This window comes from Megalobrama amblycephala, linkage group LG8 (assembly GCF_018812025.1).
Source record: "Megalobrama amblycephala isolate DHTTF-2021 linkage group LG8, ASM1881202v1, whole genome shotgun sequence".
In the NCBI taxonomy this organism is placed as follows: Eukaryota; Metazoa; Chordata; class Actinopteri; order Cypriniformes; family Xenocyprididae; genus Megalobrama; species Megalobrama amblycephala.
This window is the reverse complement of record NC_063051.1, coordinates 8969688-8983431: the sequence shown is the minus strand read 5'-3', so window position 1 is coordinate 8983431 and position 13744 is coordinate 8969688. Positions and strand designations below refer to the sequence as shown.

Genomic DNA, 13744 nt, shown 5'->3' with positions numbered 1-13744 from the left:
AGTTGGTCAAAACAAAAGTGGTAGAAATGTTACTTACTTGTTCAGATGATATTTTCCAGTGAAAATTAATTCTTATATTGGTCATACTTTCAAGACGTAGAGTCTGTGATTCTGAAGTTCAGTATCCACACCGGTGCAATTTTGACTGACAGCAAACATTAGATTCATCCGCGCTGACGAGCTGTGCCGAGGCACAACGCACGTACAGATAACTGTTCCGCATATGACTGCAATCGCATGTTTCAAACAGAGATGGCGACAAAGAGGAAAAACTGCGGACAGCAGCTTTAAACAACAGGATATGATGTCACACTCCAGGAATTCTATTTTGAATATATTCTAAATTACTTACTTTTGTAACACCTTCCAATACTGGATAAATTTAGAAAATTTATCAGCCATAAATATTTTTACACTGTAAATAAATATTTTGCATTCTCTTGTATATTTGTGCCAAATATGAGGACATTTTGTTACTCGCAGAAATAACACTTCATCTTCGGAAGGTTCGGAAGTTTTAAGACAATAAACATTTTGACATCCTACCCTTCTTCAATGATACATGACAGCTACTGATCCTTAGTAGACCATTTGCGTCTCATATGCAGACTGTAACTCTGTTTTATTTACTTGCCAAAGCTTTTTGTGTTCGTTTTGGACCCTGCTGAGAATTTGGTCATTTTGAATCCTCTATTGGTCAGATATTATCATTTTAAAAATTACATATCAGAGTTCTCTAAACTTAAAGTATTATGCAACAAAAGGTTATTTTTTTTAATTTTTTAATTTTTTTTTTTTAATTGAACTACATTTGCATCCCTATGAATCCCAACACAATACCTAATGTGACCACCCCTTAAGATGATCTTGCGTCAGGTTGAGTCTAAAGTACCATTTCTTTTAAAGGGGGCTTTGTAGCATCTCTCGCAGGAGACCTAATTACAGAGATGATGGAACAGGGGCGGATACAGTGGCCGGCAGGCTCGGCTCTTACAGCACGTCTACGCCGCCTCATTACTGCATATCAGCGTTACACACGGCGTGAGCCGCTTCGTCACGATTTCCTCTTACACGATGGAATTGCACCTGTGGCATGGCAAATTGGAGAGTTTAGGCACTGCACAACTGAGCCTGACCCGCTCTTTTTGGAGTGGCAACGAAGGTAGGTAATCTGGCGGCAGTTTTATTATTTAGTCATTTCATCAAAATAAGATGAAATTTTTGAAATATTAGATAATATCTTTTTTCTTTTTTTTTTTTTTTTTTTTTTTTTTCAAAAATTGCTAGTGTTGACATCATGATAAACGAGCACTCAAGATCTCAGGGTTTTCTTTGTTTCTTTTTTTTCTTTGCCAGTTAGCACAATAAAACTCTTTTGGAGAATTTTTTCCTTTTAATGCATTTACTTTAAAACATCATAGCTACGCTGTTTTTGAGCATCCCACCAGAGCATTGTGATTTTAAGATACCGTCACATTAAATAAATCAATTTCAATGCACCCTATCTTGATGTTTTTAAAATGTGAACTCCTGATTGAGGTGAAGTAAACCTGAAACCAGACTAATTATACAGGGCTTTCAGAAGGCTGAGTAGTTAGCAGTAGCAACAACAGCAAACCCTTAAGAGGATAATTGGCTAGCATAAAATCCTGGTGGACAGTATAAACAGTGAAATGTGTTGCAAGGTCATGATGAACATTGGAAGAATAGTATTTTGGTACTGCATCAGGTAAGAGGTTAATACAATAGTGTGTGCTAAATATCTGTTAATTCAGACAGATTTTAAGGTTTATGTTGTGCTGAGATAACATATTGCCTTTAACACAGGTGGACACGTCGTGAACAGGCTGACTTCTATCGCACAGTGTCCTCGTTTGGAGTAGTGTATGACCCAGAGAAGAAAACCTTTGACTGGGGCCAGTTCCGTGCCCTTGCTCGATTGGAGAGGAAGACAGACGAAAGCTTGGAGAGATATTTCCACAGTTTTGTTTCAATGTGTCGCACTGCATGTAGACTACCGCCTAGAAAAGATGAAGGTAAAATGGATATTAGAGTTGATAGTTTGATGAGAAGATTAATAGCAGCTCAATCTGTCATAATATATACACAAATTCTTGTCTTGTGTAGGTACCGTTGATCCTTCGCTGTTGGTGGAACCCATTACAGAAGAGCGAGCTGCCCGAACATTATACCGTATTGAGCTTTTGAGAAAGGTCCGTGAACAAGTATTGCGGCACCCACTCCTGGGGTCACGACTGCAGCTTTGTCGCCCTAGTCTGTACTTGCCTGTCTGGTGGGAGTGTGGCAAACATGACCGTGATCTTCTCATTGGTGTTGCTAAGCATGGCTTGAGTCGAACTGACTTCTACATCCTCAATGACCCACAACTATCCTTCCTGGAGGCCCATCGGAACTATGTTCATAAAGAAAACCACAGATATCCAGTCCCAGGCTTGCCCCACCATCATTGCTGCTTGTATGATGCCAACCTCGGACATTGTCAGTCCCCACAACCTCCGGAGTATCACCACACACCTTCACCCCACACACCAACACAACTTGTCCATACTCATGGGCATCACCAGCCCACAGATGTGGTGGCGTCAGAGCCAGGAAGTTCCCTGGGGATAGGTACAGGAAACAGAGATGGATTTTTGGACTGCCCTCCATTGGATGACTCATTGGAGTTGGGGTCTTTACAACATGAAGGCTTGACATCAGACACACTACATAGCAAATCTGGTAAAGAGGCCTTCAACGGATTCCCTTTCAATTCTGCAACTGGTGGGCAGAATATGCTAAATTCATATGGTGTGCAAGGGGAGCTAAATGGGGCTCAAGGAGACATGGCGGACTCCATAGCTGGAAAACTTCGCAGCGATGTTCTGGTGGGAGAGCAAGGGTCCTCAGAGGAGACTGGCTTAATGGCGCCTTCTGTGGAACTCGATGAACTTCAAGCTCCATGGGAAAGCTCAGACCATGTTGAAACTTCTGACATGTTCAACGAGACTGATCCCATTTTGGGAGCACAAGCTTTGGAACCCAGCTTTCTGGATGCTTCTCAGCCAGACGATGGACGGGAGGGTGATGAAACGCTAACCGACTGTTTGAGCATGCCCAGTTCAGACTCTCAAAGCAACCCTGTCGAGCCACTGGCACCAAGCTTTATGTTGTTCAAAGAACTTAATGTTGGAGAGACATCTGTGGATCAGACAGATCTATCAGCCAGTCTTCCAGAATTTGTTCCACCACCTCTTGGTCTCCCAGATGTGAGTCTTGACCAGGCAGATCCCATTAGTGAGGATCAAGAGGACAAGCTTAGCGATTCCAACATCACACATGGAGTTCCCAGTCCAGGAGAAGGAGCTGAAAGCATAGGGTTCCATTTTGAGAAAGAAGACCTTTCTCCAGACAGTTCGAAGACTAAGGATTCTCAAGATGAAATTGACAAGATGCCTTCAATAGAGTCTCCAAGGGAAAATTGTCTTGAGGAATCCCAGAAAGGGGACTGCAAGGTGACATTTGATGATTCCAATGAAGGAGACTTGAAAGATCCTTGTGAAGTGGCCTTGGAAGAATCTTACGTAAAGCCTCTAAGAGAGCCAGAAAAAGTGCCTTTAGAGGAGTCTTATGATTTGACTTGTGACGAGACACTGCAGGAACCTTGTGAAGGGTTTCAGCAAGACGCAGCTGAACAGCACTTGGTGGAAGAACCCTCTGAAGAATCCTGCAAAGAACTGTCAGAGCCAATAGAAGAGTGCAATCTAACTAACACTACCCTCTCAACAGATTACCCTTTGCCTTCTTCACTCCCATCATCTCCAACTACCTTACCTGACACCTCTGTATCTCCAGTCCTTGATGCAGTCCCAAAACAAGAGTTCCTCATGGATCCAGTGGTGTCAGATGTGAAGCCTGAGCCAGACAGCACTACGCAGACCCCTCACCTTGAGCAGACTGAGGTTTTGGATGTAAAGGACAAGATAAAAGATGAAGGTGCAAAGACACCAGGTATTGTGGCTGTAGACTTCAGCTTTCTACCTTTTTTATGTTTGGTTCTTGATTCTGTTGAATACTGATGTATGTAGTAATTCCAGGTCTGTTGACCACATTTGTGCTTCTTAATACTTTGCTACTTTTTTTCCAGAACTAGTAATGGCAGTTTGGGCTGTTTCCCATATTGGAGAAAAACAGCTTTCTCATTTGCTCTTCTTAGCTGGTGTAAGCTGGTCTTGCTGATCCTCTAGCCTGGCCAAGCTGGTGTTCAGCTTGGTTATATTGTTGGACAGCTGTTCTCCAAATCTGACCAAGTGTCCAAAAACTAGCAAACCAGATCAGCTTGAACAGGTTTAGACCAGCAAACTAACTTGGGTTTTAAGCTCACTTGTTTGGTACCATAAGACCAGTTTTAGGGACGAAACTGTCTTAGGACAAAAATATTATATAAGCAGAATAATTGACCCCTGACTGTTGAATTATTGAAAATTATTTCTAATTGTTTGATGAACACTAAACAGATTTGGTTTATGGAATACTTAATATTTTCTGTGCTGTGTTACTTGGCCAACTTATTCAGACAAATTACATGCTGATGAATGATTGTTTCTCGCTATGTTTTAAAACCCAAATGAAAAAAGAAAGAAAGGCAGTTTTATTTAGTTTCTTTCTTTCACAGCATGCTTTTAATACTGATTTCTCTTTTTTAGCATTATTGGGAGATGTTGATGCACCACGCTTTGCGCTGCCCATGTGCGAGATGGCAGACAATGTCCATGAAATAAGGGAACCAACCATTGCTCAGCTTTTACAGGAGAAAGCACTCTTCTCCTTCTCAGAGTGGCCTAAGGTATTGTCATGTTAGTGATTGTTTCCTGCTTGTATTATCTTTTACCATGTTTCATTAATTAGTTATACTGAAAATAGATACTGAATATTCTACAGAACATCTTTTCTTGAAATTAGTTTCAGCCCACAGCATACCACTAGACATGTAGTTTGACCCATTTCATATACTGTCTGTGTTTTTGTTGTCTACAGGACAGAGTGATCATCAACCGTATTGACAGTATCTGCCATACTATCTTAAAGGGGAAGTGGCCTTCCTCTAGTCAACAGTACGAGTCTCCCACCGCATTGGCTAACACTTGCATGCCCAGTAGTGCCCACCAGAGGGCAGGATTTCTGCCTACCAGAATGCCTATATCTCAGAGCCTTAACTTCAACCTCCCACACACAGTATCCCACTTACCAAAGGTAAGTTTTTCAAGGTGTCTGCAAACCCTTAAAAAGTATTGAAATGTCTTAAATTCAAAGCAAGTTTTGGAAATATCTTGAAAATAAATGAAAAACCTGTAAACATCAAAGAATTTCCAAAGTGTGATTACAAGGCCTGAAAAGTGATGGAAATTAATGTGATGTTATGGAAAAGTCATTAAAAATGTAGTGTGTGTGTGTGTGTATATGTATATATATATATATATATATATATATATATATATATATATATATATATATATATATAATGTATGTATGTGTTTGTATGTATTTACAACTCTTGTCCCAACAGGAGAGGTTAGTTGCCCCAGCATTTCTCCCTGAGCTCAAACGTCCCAGACGTGGGTTTGAATTCGAGGCAGAAGTTCTTGCCAAACCAAGTCATCTTGGAGAAAAGATTCAGGTTACCGTGCCTCATCGTGCTAACGCTCTCCTCCTTAATGGCTGGCAGGATACTGCTATTGACCTCTCCAAACCAACAGAGCTAACAGTTGGTGGAGACAGTGGGCCAATCAGTCATATGAGCCACACTGTCCAGTCAGCGCCCCACAAAATAACCGGGATAGGCTCCATACAAGGCTCACTGGGATTAGATATGGCTGGCATTTTGCAGGCTGGTTTGATTCACCCTGTCACAGGGCAGATTGTCAACGGCAGTCTTCGTCGTGATGATTCAATGTTGAGACGGAGGAGAGGACGAAGAAGAAATGTAGAGACTCCTGATCTCAGCTTTATGAAGGGACGAGCCATGAACTTGCCTGAACAACAGGTTTGTGGAACCACATATCACTGAAATGGATACAGTAGGACACACAAAAAGGAAAATGTCCCCATGTCATTCTGGCTTCATAGTATTTGTTTTGTGACACATAAAAGCAGATTTTTGGCAGAATCTACTGCTCTCTTCTAGTTCAAAGAAAGTGGATGGTCATTTATCTTGCCAAGCTCAAAAAAGTAAAAAAAAAAAAAAAAAAAAAAAGAAAAAGAAAAGAAAAAGAAAAAAAAGGCACCAGCAAAGATTAAAGTCTTCATCAGAAGTCGTATGGGCTGCTTTTATGTTGCTTTTTTGTGCTTTTTGGAGTAAAAAGTATATATCACTATTAAGATGGCCTTATAATAGTAACAACATTTTTCCAGAAAGTACTTTTTTTTATGTTTTTTCAAACATTTTACCAGGAATAAATTTAAATATGAATTACTGTGATTTTTTTTTTTTTTTTTTTTTTTTAAGGAGCTTATTTTAATCTTGCCATGAAAATAGCCTTTGATGCTGATATGACACTAAAATAAATAAATTAAAATAGTTAATATTAATTTAATACTATTTATTAGTGATTTAATATTATTAATGAATATTTATTATTAATGAATATTTAATATTATTTAATATTAATAATTTAATGTATTATTAATAATTTTGATACAAATTAATATGAATTATTAATATAACTGTCTATTGTTGTGTTTATCTTTGTATATTACACAGTGTGGGTCAGAGAGCATCAGCCAGCCTGTTGTGTCCTCAACATCCTCTCAGTCAGAATGCCCTCCATCCACCCCGACTACACTTCCTACTCACCCTCCAGCACCCTCTCCAGCTCCTTCTCCAGCCACAGAGGCCCTGAATGTGAGCGTGGACAGGGAAACGGCCAATAAAGGCCTAATGGAATGGCTCAGACAAAACCCCAACTACAACATGGAGCTTTCCGCTTTTCCATCGGTTAGTTTTGTTAGACTAAAAAGTAATATTTCTGTGGCATATTGGTTTGAGAATTAAAAATATTCTTGTTTATTGACAACCCTATTTCTGAATTCATGTTGCTTTTGTTATTGGGCATAATTCCGTGCACATTATTCCCTAGTTTACACAATCCATTAAATTCCCATTGGATAAAATTAGTACATTTCTTAGTAGTACTTCACATTACTACTAAAATAGATGCAATTGCTGTTTCATGTTGACTTTAATGGTATAGTCTCTTTATTTTTGTGTACTTTAAGGTGCTTTAAAAAAGGTTGACAACATTATTTATTCATCCAGAAAGACATTTGAATGATCCTGAATGTGAATGTTTATTTTATACAGCTTATATACACCTTTAATATAAATAATATAATTGACATTTAACACATTACTATAACCTCATTTATATTGTACATCTTTCTTAGTCTCAGAATGTGAGCATGTTGCACAGTTTCTTGGAGCGTCCAAAGCAGAGAAGGCATCGCTGCAAAGACCCCACCAAGCTCGACGTCAGCTCTCTAACTGGAGAGGAGAGAGTCCCAGTAGTACACAGAAACACAGGCCGCAGGGTAACAAAAACATGCATACCATTTCTTTTTTTTTTTTTTTTCCTCCGTTTGATTTAATTTAATTTTAATGCTACAATTCCTCTGGTTGCAGCTTGGAGGCGCTATGGCTCCAGCCATTAAAGAACTCTCCCGATGGCTGGATGCAAATTCAGAATACTCTGTGGCTCCTGATTGGGCAGATGTGGTGAAGCATTCAGTGAGTCATACATATTCTGTCTAGAAAGAGACTGGAAACTGCAAGCTGTGGATCAGAGGCTGTTGCACTGAAGCCACCTGGGAATATGTAGTTTAATACAATATAACTGAACATATCCTAAGTTTAAAGATTCAGAGTATAGTTGAGACAGAATCGTAACAAGAACAGTCTTTCTCAAGCACCACAAAATACTTATAGTTTGGCTTGAATGAAAAGCATTTGCTAAATGTCTGCTAATCTCTTGATGCCATTTCACAGATTTTGTGTTCATGTCATCAGCATCAAATCCCTCATAAGGATGTCTGTAGTAGTCTATGCTATAGTCTGCAATACTCTATTTTATATTAATATGTTATTAGGGTAAGTGGGGTAAGTCTAAATTTGTTATATAAATAATTGAAAAATTATTAGTTTTATAATTTAAATAGTGTTGTTTGGATTGAAAAAAAAAACTTATCTGCTTGAGTGTCAGTGTATTTCACTGAAATCCATTCAAGTTTATGAATTCTGCAATTGACCAATCAGAATCAAGAATAGTAATTAATTAAATCTAATTATCTTTAAACTTTGTCATAAATGTCCATATTTAACATATACCTTATTAATACAAACTTTGATGTACTGATTGAATTTAACACTTACTGTTTTCATATCCCAGGGTTTTCTACCGGAGGGCAAATTCACACGCATCCTCACTGGACCCGTGTGTCGGGATCCCGGTCCGCGCAGAAGAGGCAGGCGACCCCGCAGCGAGATGCCCAAAGCCCCCGAGCTCCCCTCTGGCATGGGTCCACTCTTCATGAACGGTGGGCTTATTAGCAGTATGGATTTGGTTAGTTTACCCAATCTCCGCAATGTCCCTGGCATCCCGCTAACCGGTATCATGGGCTTTTCCTCATGGTTTCGCCACTGCCGTATCATCAGGAGATGATGCCAAGAATGGACTCGGCATGCTGCCCATGATGCTCCACGGCATGGCGGCCGTGCAGCCCCCTATGTATAGCGCTCACATGAGTGGAATGATGAGTCAGTCGCTGTCCACAGCGACATCCACTACATCCACCGCAACCGCATCCTCCACTACAGCCAGCGTGACTTCTACGAACTCTGCAACCGTAACCTCAACCTCAAGCCCGGCGGATAGTTCGGATACTGTACCTCAGCAGGATAACGCAAGCTCTCCGATGAGCACGGAGAACTGGAATAAGGAGGACACAAAGCAAGGAGGGAAGAGAAGAAAGTGTCTGCTTCGGTGTCTACGGCTGCGGCCACTAGCAGCAGCAGTAGTAGTAGTAGCATCACAAGCACCGGCAGCCATTTGACCTTTAACCCCTTTCTAATCCCAGGAATGTCGCATAGTTTGTTGTATCCGCATATGTTCTTGCCACCAGGCAGTATAATGGCGCTGCCCGCTATGCCTGCAGCAGACAGCACGGGCAGCCCTAAGAGAAAGAGGAAGAAGGTCAGGGAGGAAGGACTGGTGGAGGGAAGCGGGAACGTTGGTGTGCAGATGGACGGCGAGGAATCGAAGGGGGTTAAAGTCGAACAGACACCCGAACGAAAGAGCCAAGAGGGCGGAATGGAAGAAGATGGACATGATGTAAATTTGGCTCTGGTCAAAGATCCTTCTGACCATATAAAGATCCTTCTGAGGATAAAAGTACTGAAGAAAAGGAAAAAAACGAAATGGGAGAGGAACCAGAGCAAGATGCTCAAGGCCCGTGTGACGGTGGAGACTAGAACGCATCCTCGCGTTTGGGCCGCAGTACTTTTGTGTGTGTCGTGTCGGTAAAAGTTTGTGTATAGGACTTTGATTATCAATGTATTGTTTATAGATCTGCCCTTGTAATTTCACTGACATCTACTCTACCTTCTGGGTGTGTGCTAAAGAAATAGACACTTGAAGCATGCAAACGCTCAGAGGTCCAACAAAGGGACAACATCATCATTGGTGTTAGTGTGTTCCTTTTGCATCATGGGAATGGATACTCAGACGATTCTGTCTATTGACTGAGAACGCTCTTAGTGACCCCAGCATTTTCCCCCCCTCGATTAGGTGTTATTCACTAGCATCTTTCGCAGATTCTCAGAAAGTGGTAGGATGTTGGTATTGTGCAAAAAACAGACGGCAGTCTCAGTTCATAATGGTGGTTCGGATCATGCTCTTCTAGTTGCATAAGGCCTAGATTCGTGTTTTGAAACATTTCTCAGAATAATGTAAAGGAAACACTCATCCCATTGGTAGATTACCAGCAGTGCTGCGTCTGATACATTCTTGATGGACCACAGTATTTTGTTCTTAGTTGCTTGCTGCTATGTATTCATTTTAGTGAAGATTTTAACCTAAATCTTTTACAAAGCTATAGATGGCATGAGTGCAACATGGTGAGTGCAATGGAAACTCAAAAAGAGCAAGGCTTGAAGTTGATGGCAAAGAACAATCCTGAGATTGAGTTGTCTTTTGTTTTGTTTGTCTTACTGTTTTTGGTATCGTTTCCACATTGTCGCTTTGATAAGGTGCCCCCGTTGGGATAGTACTAATCATTTTTATAGTTGGTTATATATACTTGGGGGTGCTGCAAGGCCAAGGGCGAAGTGTTAGTGCCATAGATGAGACTCTGTTTTAAAAGGTTTTGGTACAGGGGCATACAAAATAAAAGCCTGACGCAAAGCGTTTTTGAGAACTGTGTTTTAGTGAATTTTAAGGGATAGTCCACTGTCATCATTTAGTCATGTCATTCAAACATGTGTGAGTGACTTTCTTCTGTGGAGCACAAAAGCATTGTGCTCACATTGCGCTTTTCCATACAATGAAAGCATGAAGTGGCTGTCAAGCCATGCGACTACACCATAAAACTACTTTTCCTCATGCAAAGCTATTGTGTGACTGGAATATAGTACATAATTAATTTTGGACTACTTTCATTGTGTGTTTTTGTCCTTCTTGGAGATTGATAAGCTCCAACCTGGTCATTGTGCTTTTGTTAAATGGAAAAGCGCATCTCCTGAAAGCAAGTCACACAGGTTTGGAAGCGAGTAAATGATGCCAGAAAGTTTTGTTTTTGGTGATATATTTCTTCACCAAAAATAAGACAAAAATATCTTTGCAAATCTCCTTTTTTTGCATTCACTAAAGCCCTGTGGGTTGATGGGGTTGACAGAAAGACATCAGACCATCTCGTTCTCTTCATGGGTTTCATTTCTCTGGTTCATTTGAAAATACTGTAAAGTAAAACCTACCGAGATTTTTGAAAACATGTAAATCTAACTAGCTGTATATTGCTGTTACTTTTGTTTACAAGCACACAAACAATGTTATTTTTTTCCTTGCCAGTATGTCTCATATTGGGGGGGACATGTAAAGAAAAATATCAGCACTAGTGTTTTTTTTTATTTTTTATTTGAAATACTTCACACTAGTTGATAACCAGAGATAATTTAACTTGTTTTATCCCCCGATCGCAACAGGGTCTCTCTTTTGTGGGAGTAGTCATTTTCCACCTTCTCATCTTACTCATTTTTTTTCAGTTTTCGGATGTGAAAACGTTTTTGCACAGTCTTTTTGGTGAATGTTTACCTGTAATTGTGTTCTGTCTTGTTTGTTTGTGTGTTTGTGTGGACGCATGCGCACGCTTGCACATGTCACTTCCTGTACATTTTGACCTATGTAAACCTGTACTGTATATTTCTTGTCTAAACAAAAAAAAATCATGGTCACCTTCAAAAAACATGCTGTTGTTGCCTTGTCACACTATTTGTGACACCATAATGTAATTTATTTTGCTTTTATTTCTCTTTTTACTTTGCCAGATTCACCTAATACGACATTTCCTCTTTCTCATCACATCTATCTTATTGTGTTCACTTTGCAATGCCTTATTTAGCGTTTTATATATGGATGTTTGTTACATCTTTATGTTGGAAAATATATATCAAAGTACTCGTGTACAGTGTCAACGTTTTGGGAAGCAGTCTCGGTCATACAAGTTCAAATGCAGACACTCTAGTTGTACAGATACTGGACTCTGAATTGCTTTTCAAGTCGTAACATTTTTCAAATAACATCACCGGGTCTATTTCCTCTCTCACTTCATTCAAAACAGTATTGCAAAGCACAAAGTCTATTGACTTTCAAAAATGTCTCATTGTTAGTCTGAAAGCTTAGCTCTGATCTTTCTCTATTGTCCCTACACTGCTTTCTCAGTAACATCTGGTGAACAAAAACACAGACCTCGTCTAGACGTCTGGATGATTACATTACCCTCGCTTTTTGACATTTTGATTAGTTCGTAATTCCGTTAAAGGCCTTCAACAATTCAAGGAGAAGCACAGCCAGTATATGTACAATTGGAGAGTTCAGACTGTTAGGCTGAGAATGCTGCATTGCTGGTTGTACGTGTATTGATTTTATAAATGTACCGTTTGTTGGAAATGTATAGTTTGAAACTCCAACAATATTGTTGGAAACTCAAAAACACTCCAGTTTAATTCAATTGGAAACATGGTGTTTGAAAAGAAAGTCTCAGTGGTGCAGTATCTGGGCCCATTTGAAGATCAATGAATATATATTCAATTCTGTCCTAATAACACTCCAGATACCCATTTTGGTAATTCATCCAAAACTCTGATCAATTTCAAATTTTACCTGTATTTATTGTGTTTTACTGTCTCAACGTTGTCTCCTTGTGTATTGCAACATGTACATAAACTTGCTGTCTCCAGGTTTTGGATGTTCTCCTATATTGGATTTCAACACTGATTCATTTTACTTTCCATAAAAAGCTGAACTTTCCGAAAATGGCAATGTTGACTGTATCCGTGTGTATAAATATGTCTCTGGATAATTGCTCCTGGATACTCTGAGTGCAAAAAGCCTTTCCCATCAGCCCCTACCTCCATTTTTCATGGATTAATCAAAGGGAGATTATTTTAGTAGCTTTGCATAGTGCATTTCCGATGGGGAAGAAGAGAATTGGGAATTGTTGGGTACCATATGCCAGTGTCATTTGGTCAGACTCTGTCTGCTTTCAATATTTCCAATGCTTTTAAATATGCACGTAGTAGGAGACTGGATTTTGCTTGGCCACTGTCAGTGTTTGCATGCCAGGACCTGCTAATAACACCCAGTTACGACATTTGAAGCAAGGCAGGCTACTGTGGAGTGTTTCATATAACAGAGCTGCTTAGCCAGACAGAATAAAATCCGGGGTCAAGTCCTTCATGTTCAAGGCACATTAGAGCATCATGTACCATGCAGAACTGCGCTTTCATCTCTATTGAGCCTGTGTTGGAAGTTGTTCCTCAAGATCTTGTAGAATAACATTGAATGGATTTGATACAACTAATAATGGTCAGTGTTCATGACAAGGAAGTACTGTAAGTTCATAGTTACATTTGAAGCAAGTGCACTATATTGGGATGATTACTCAAAACAAAAAAAGTGAACTTATTCTCTTGGTATGAAATCTGCAGCAATGCTGAGAGTTGTGGGTGTTTTTATTTTATTTTTTATTATTATTATTTTGGGATATTTTGTTTGTTTTTGTTCAAATAGCTCCTGTACACCAATGTGGACCAATCATATAAATTCAAACCATGGTATGTGATCTTTTATTGTGCAATAAAAGATGACTTTCAACTTTCAAGTCAATAAGTCTGATGTTGATCAGTTAGTTGTTGTATGCCAAACATTTTTTTTTTCTTTTTCAATATCCAGGCTTTTTCTAGATTCTAGTTTTAATATGTAGTTTTTCTGATATTCATTGTGTAGCATATAATAATTACACATAACAAATACTATATGTAAATATAAGAAATAAATGTATTTAATAAGGTATCCACGGATAAACGTCAATTAGTAACTTACAATATAAGAGTTGTGAAATTCACAAATAGTATTGCATAAACAATTCTCAATATCACATTTCTATACTAAGCGTTACAGAATATCACATAAGTAAG

At 39.4% G+C, this 13744-nt stretch overlaps 1 protein-coding gene across 1 annotated transcript in view; it reads left to right on the top strand.

Moving 5' to 3' along the window:
• chd6 (chromodomain helicase DNA binding protein 6) overlaps positions 1-13433 on the top strand; it is an 80943-nt gene extending 67510 nt beyond the window's left edge. The window contains 13 exon segments of the mRNA XM_048199087.1: positions 907-1162; positions 1828-2036; positions 2128-4011; positions 4707-4846; positions 5038-5253; positions 5567-6043; positions 6761-6994; positions 7444-7587; positions 7679-7783; positions 8442-8672; positions 8674-9010; positions 9013-9423; positions 9426-13433. Coding sequence (XP_048055044.1) covers positions 907-1162; positions 1828-2036; positions 2128-4011; positions 4707-4846; positions 5038-5253; positions 5567-6043; positions 6761-6994; positions 7444-7587; positions 7679-7783; positions 8442-8672; positions 8674-9010; positions 9013-9423; positions 9426-9523 — 4742 coding nt within the window. The 3' untranslated portion in view covers positions 9524-13433.
• The last annotated feature ends 311 nt before the right edge of the window (positions 13434-13744 follow it).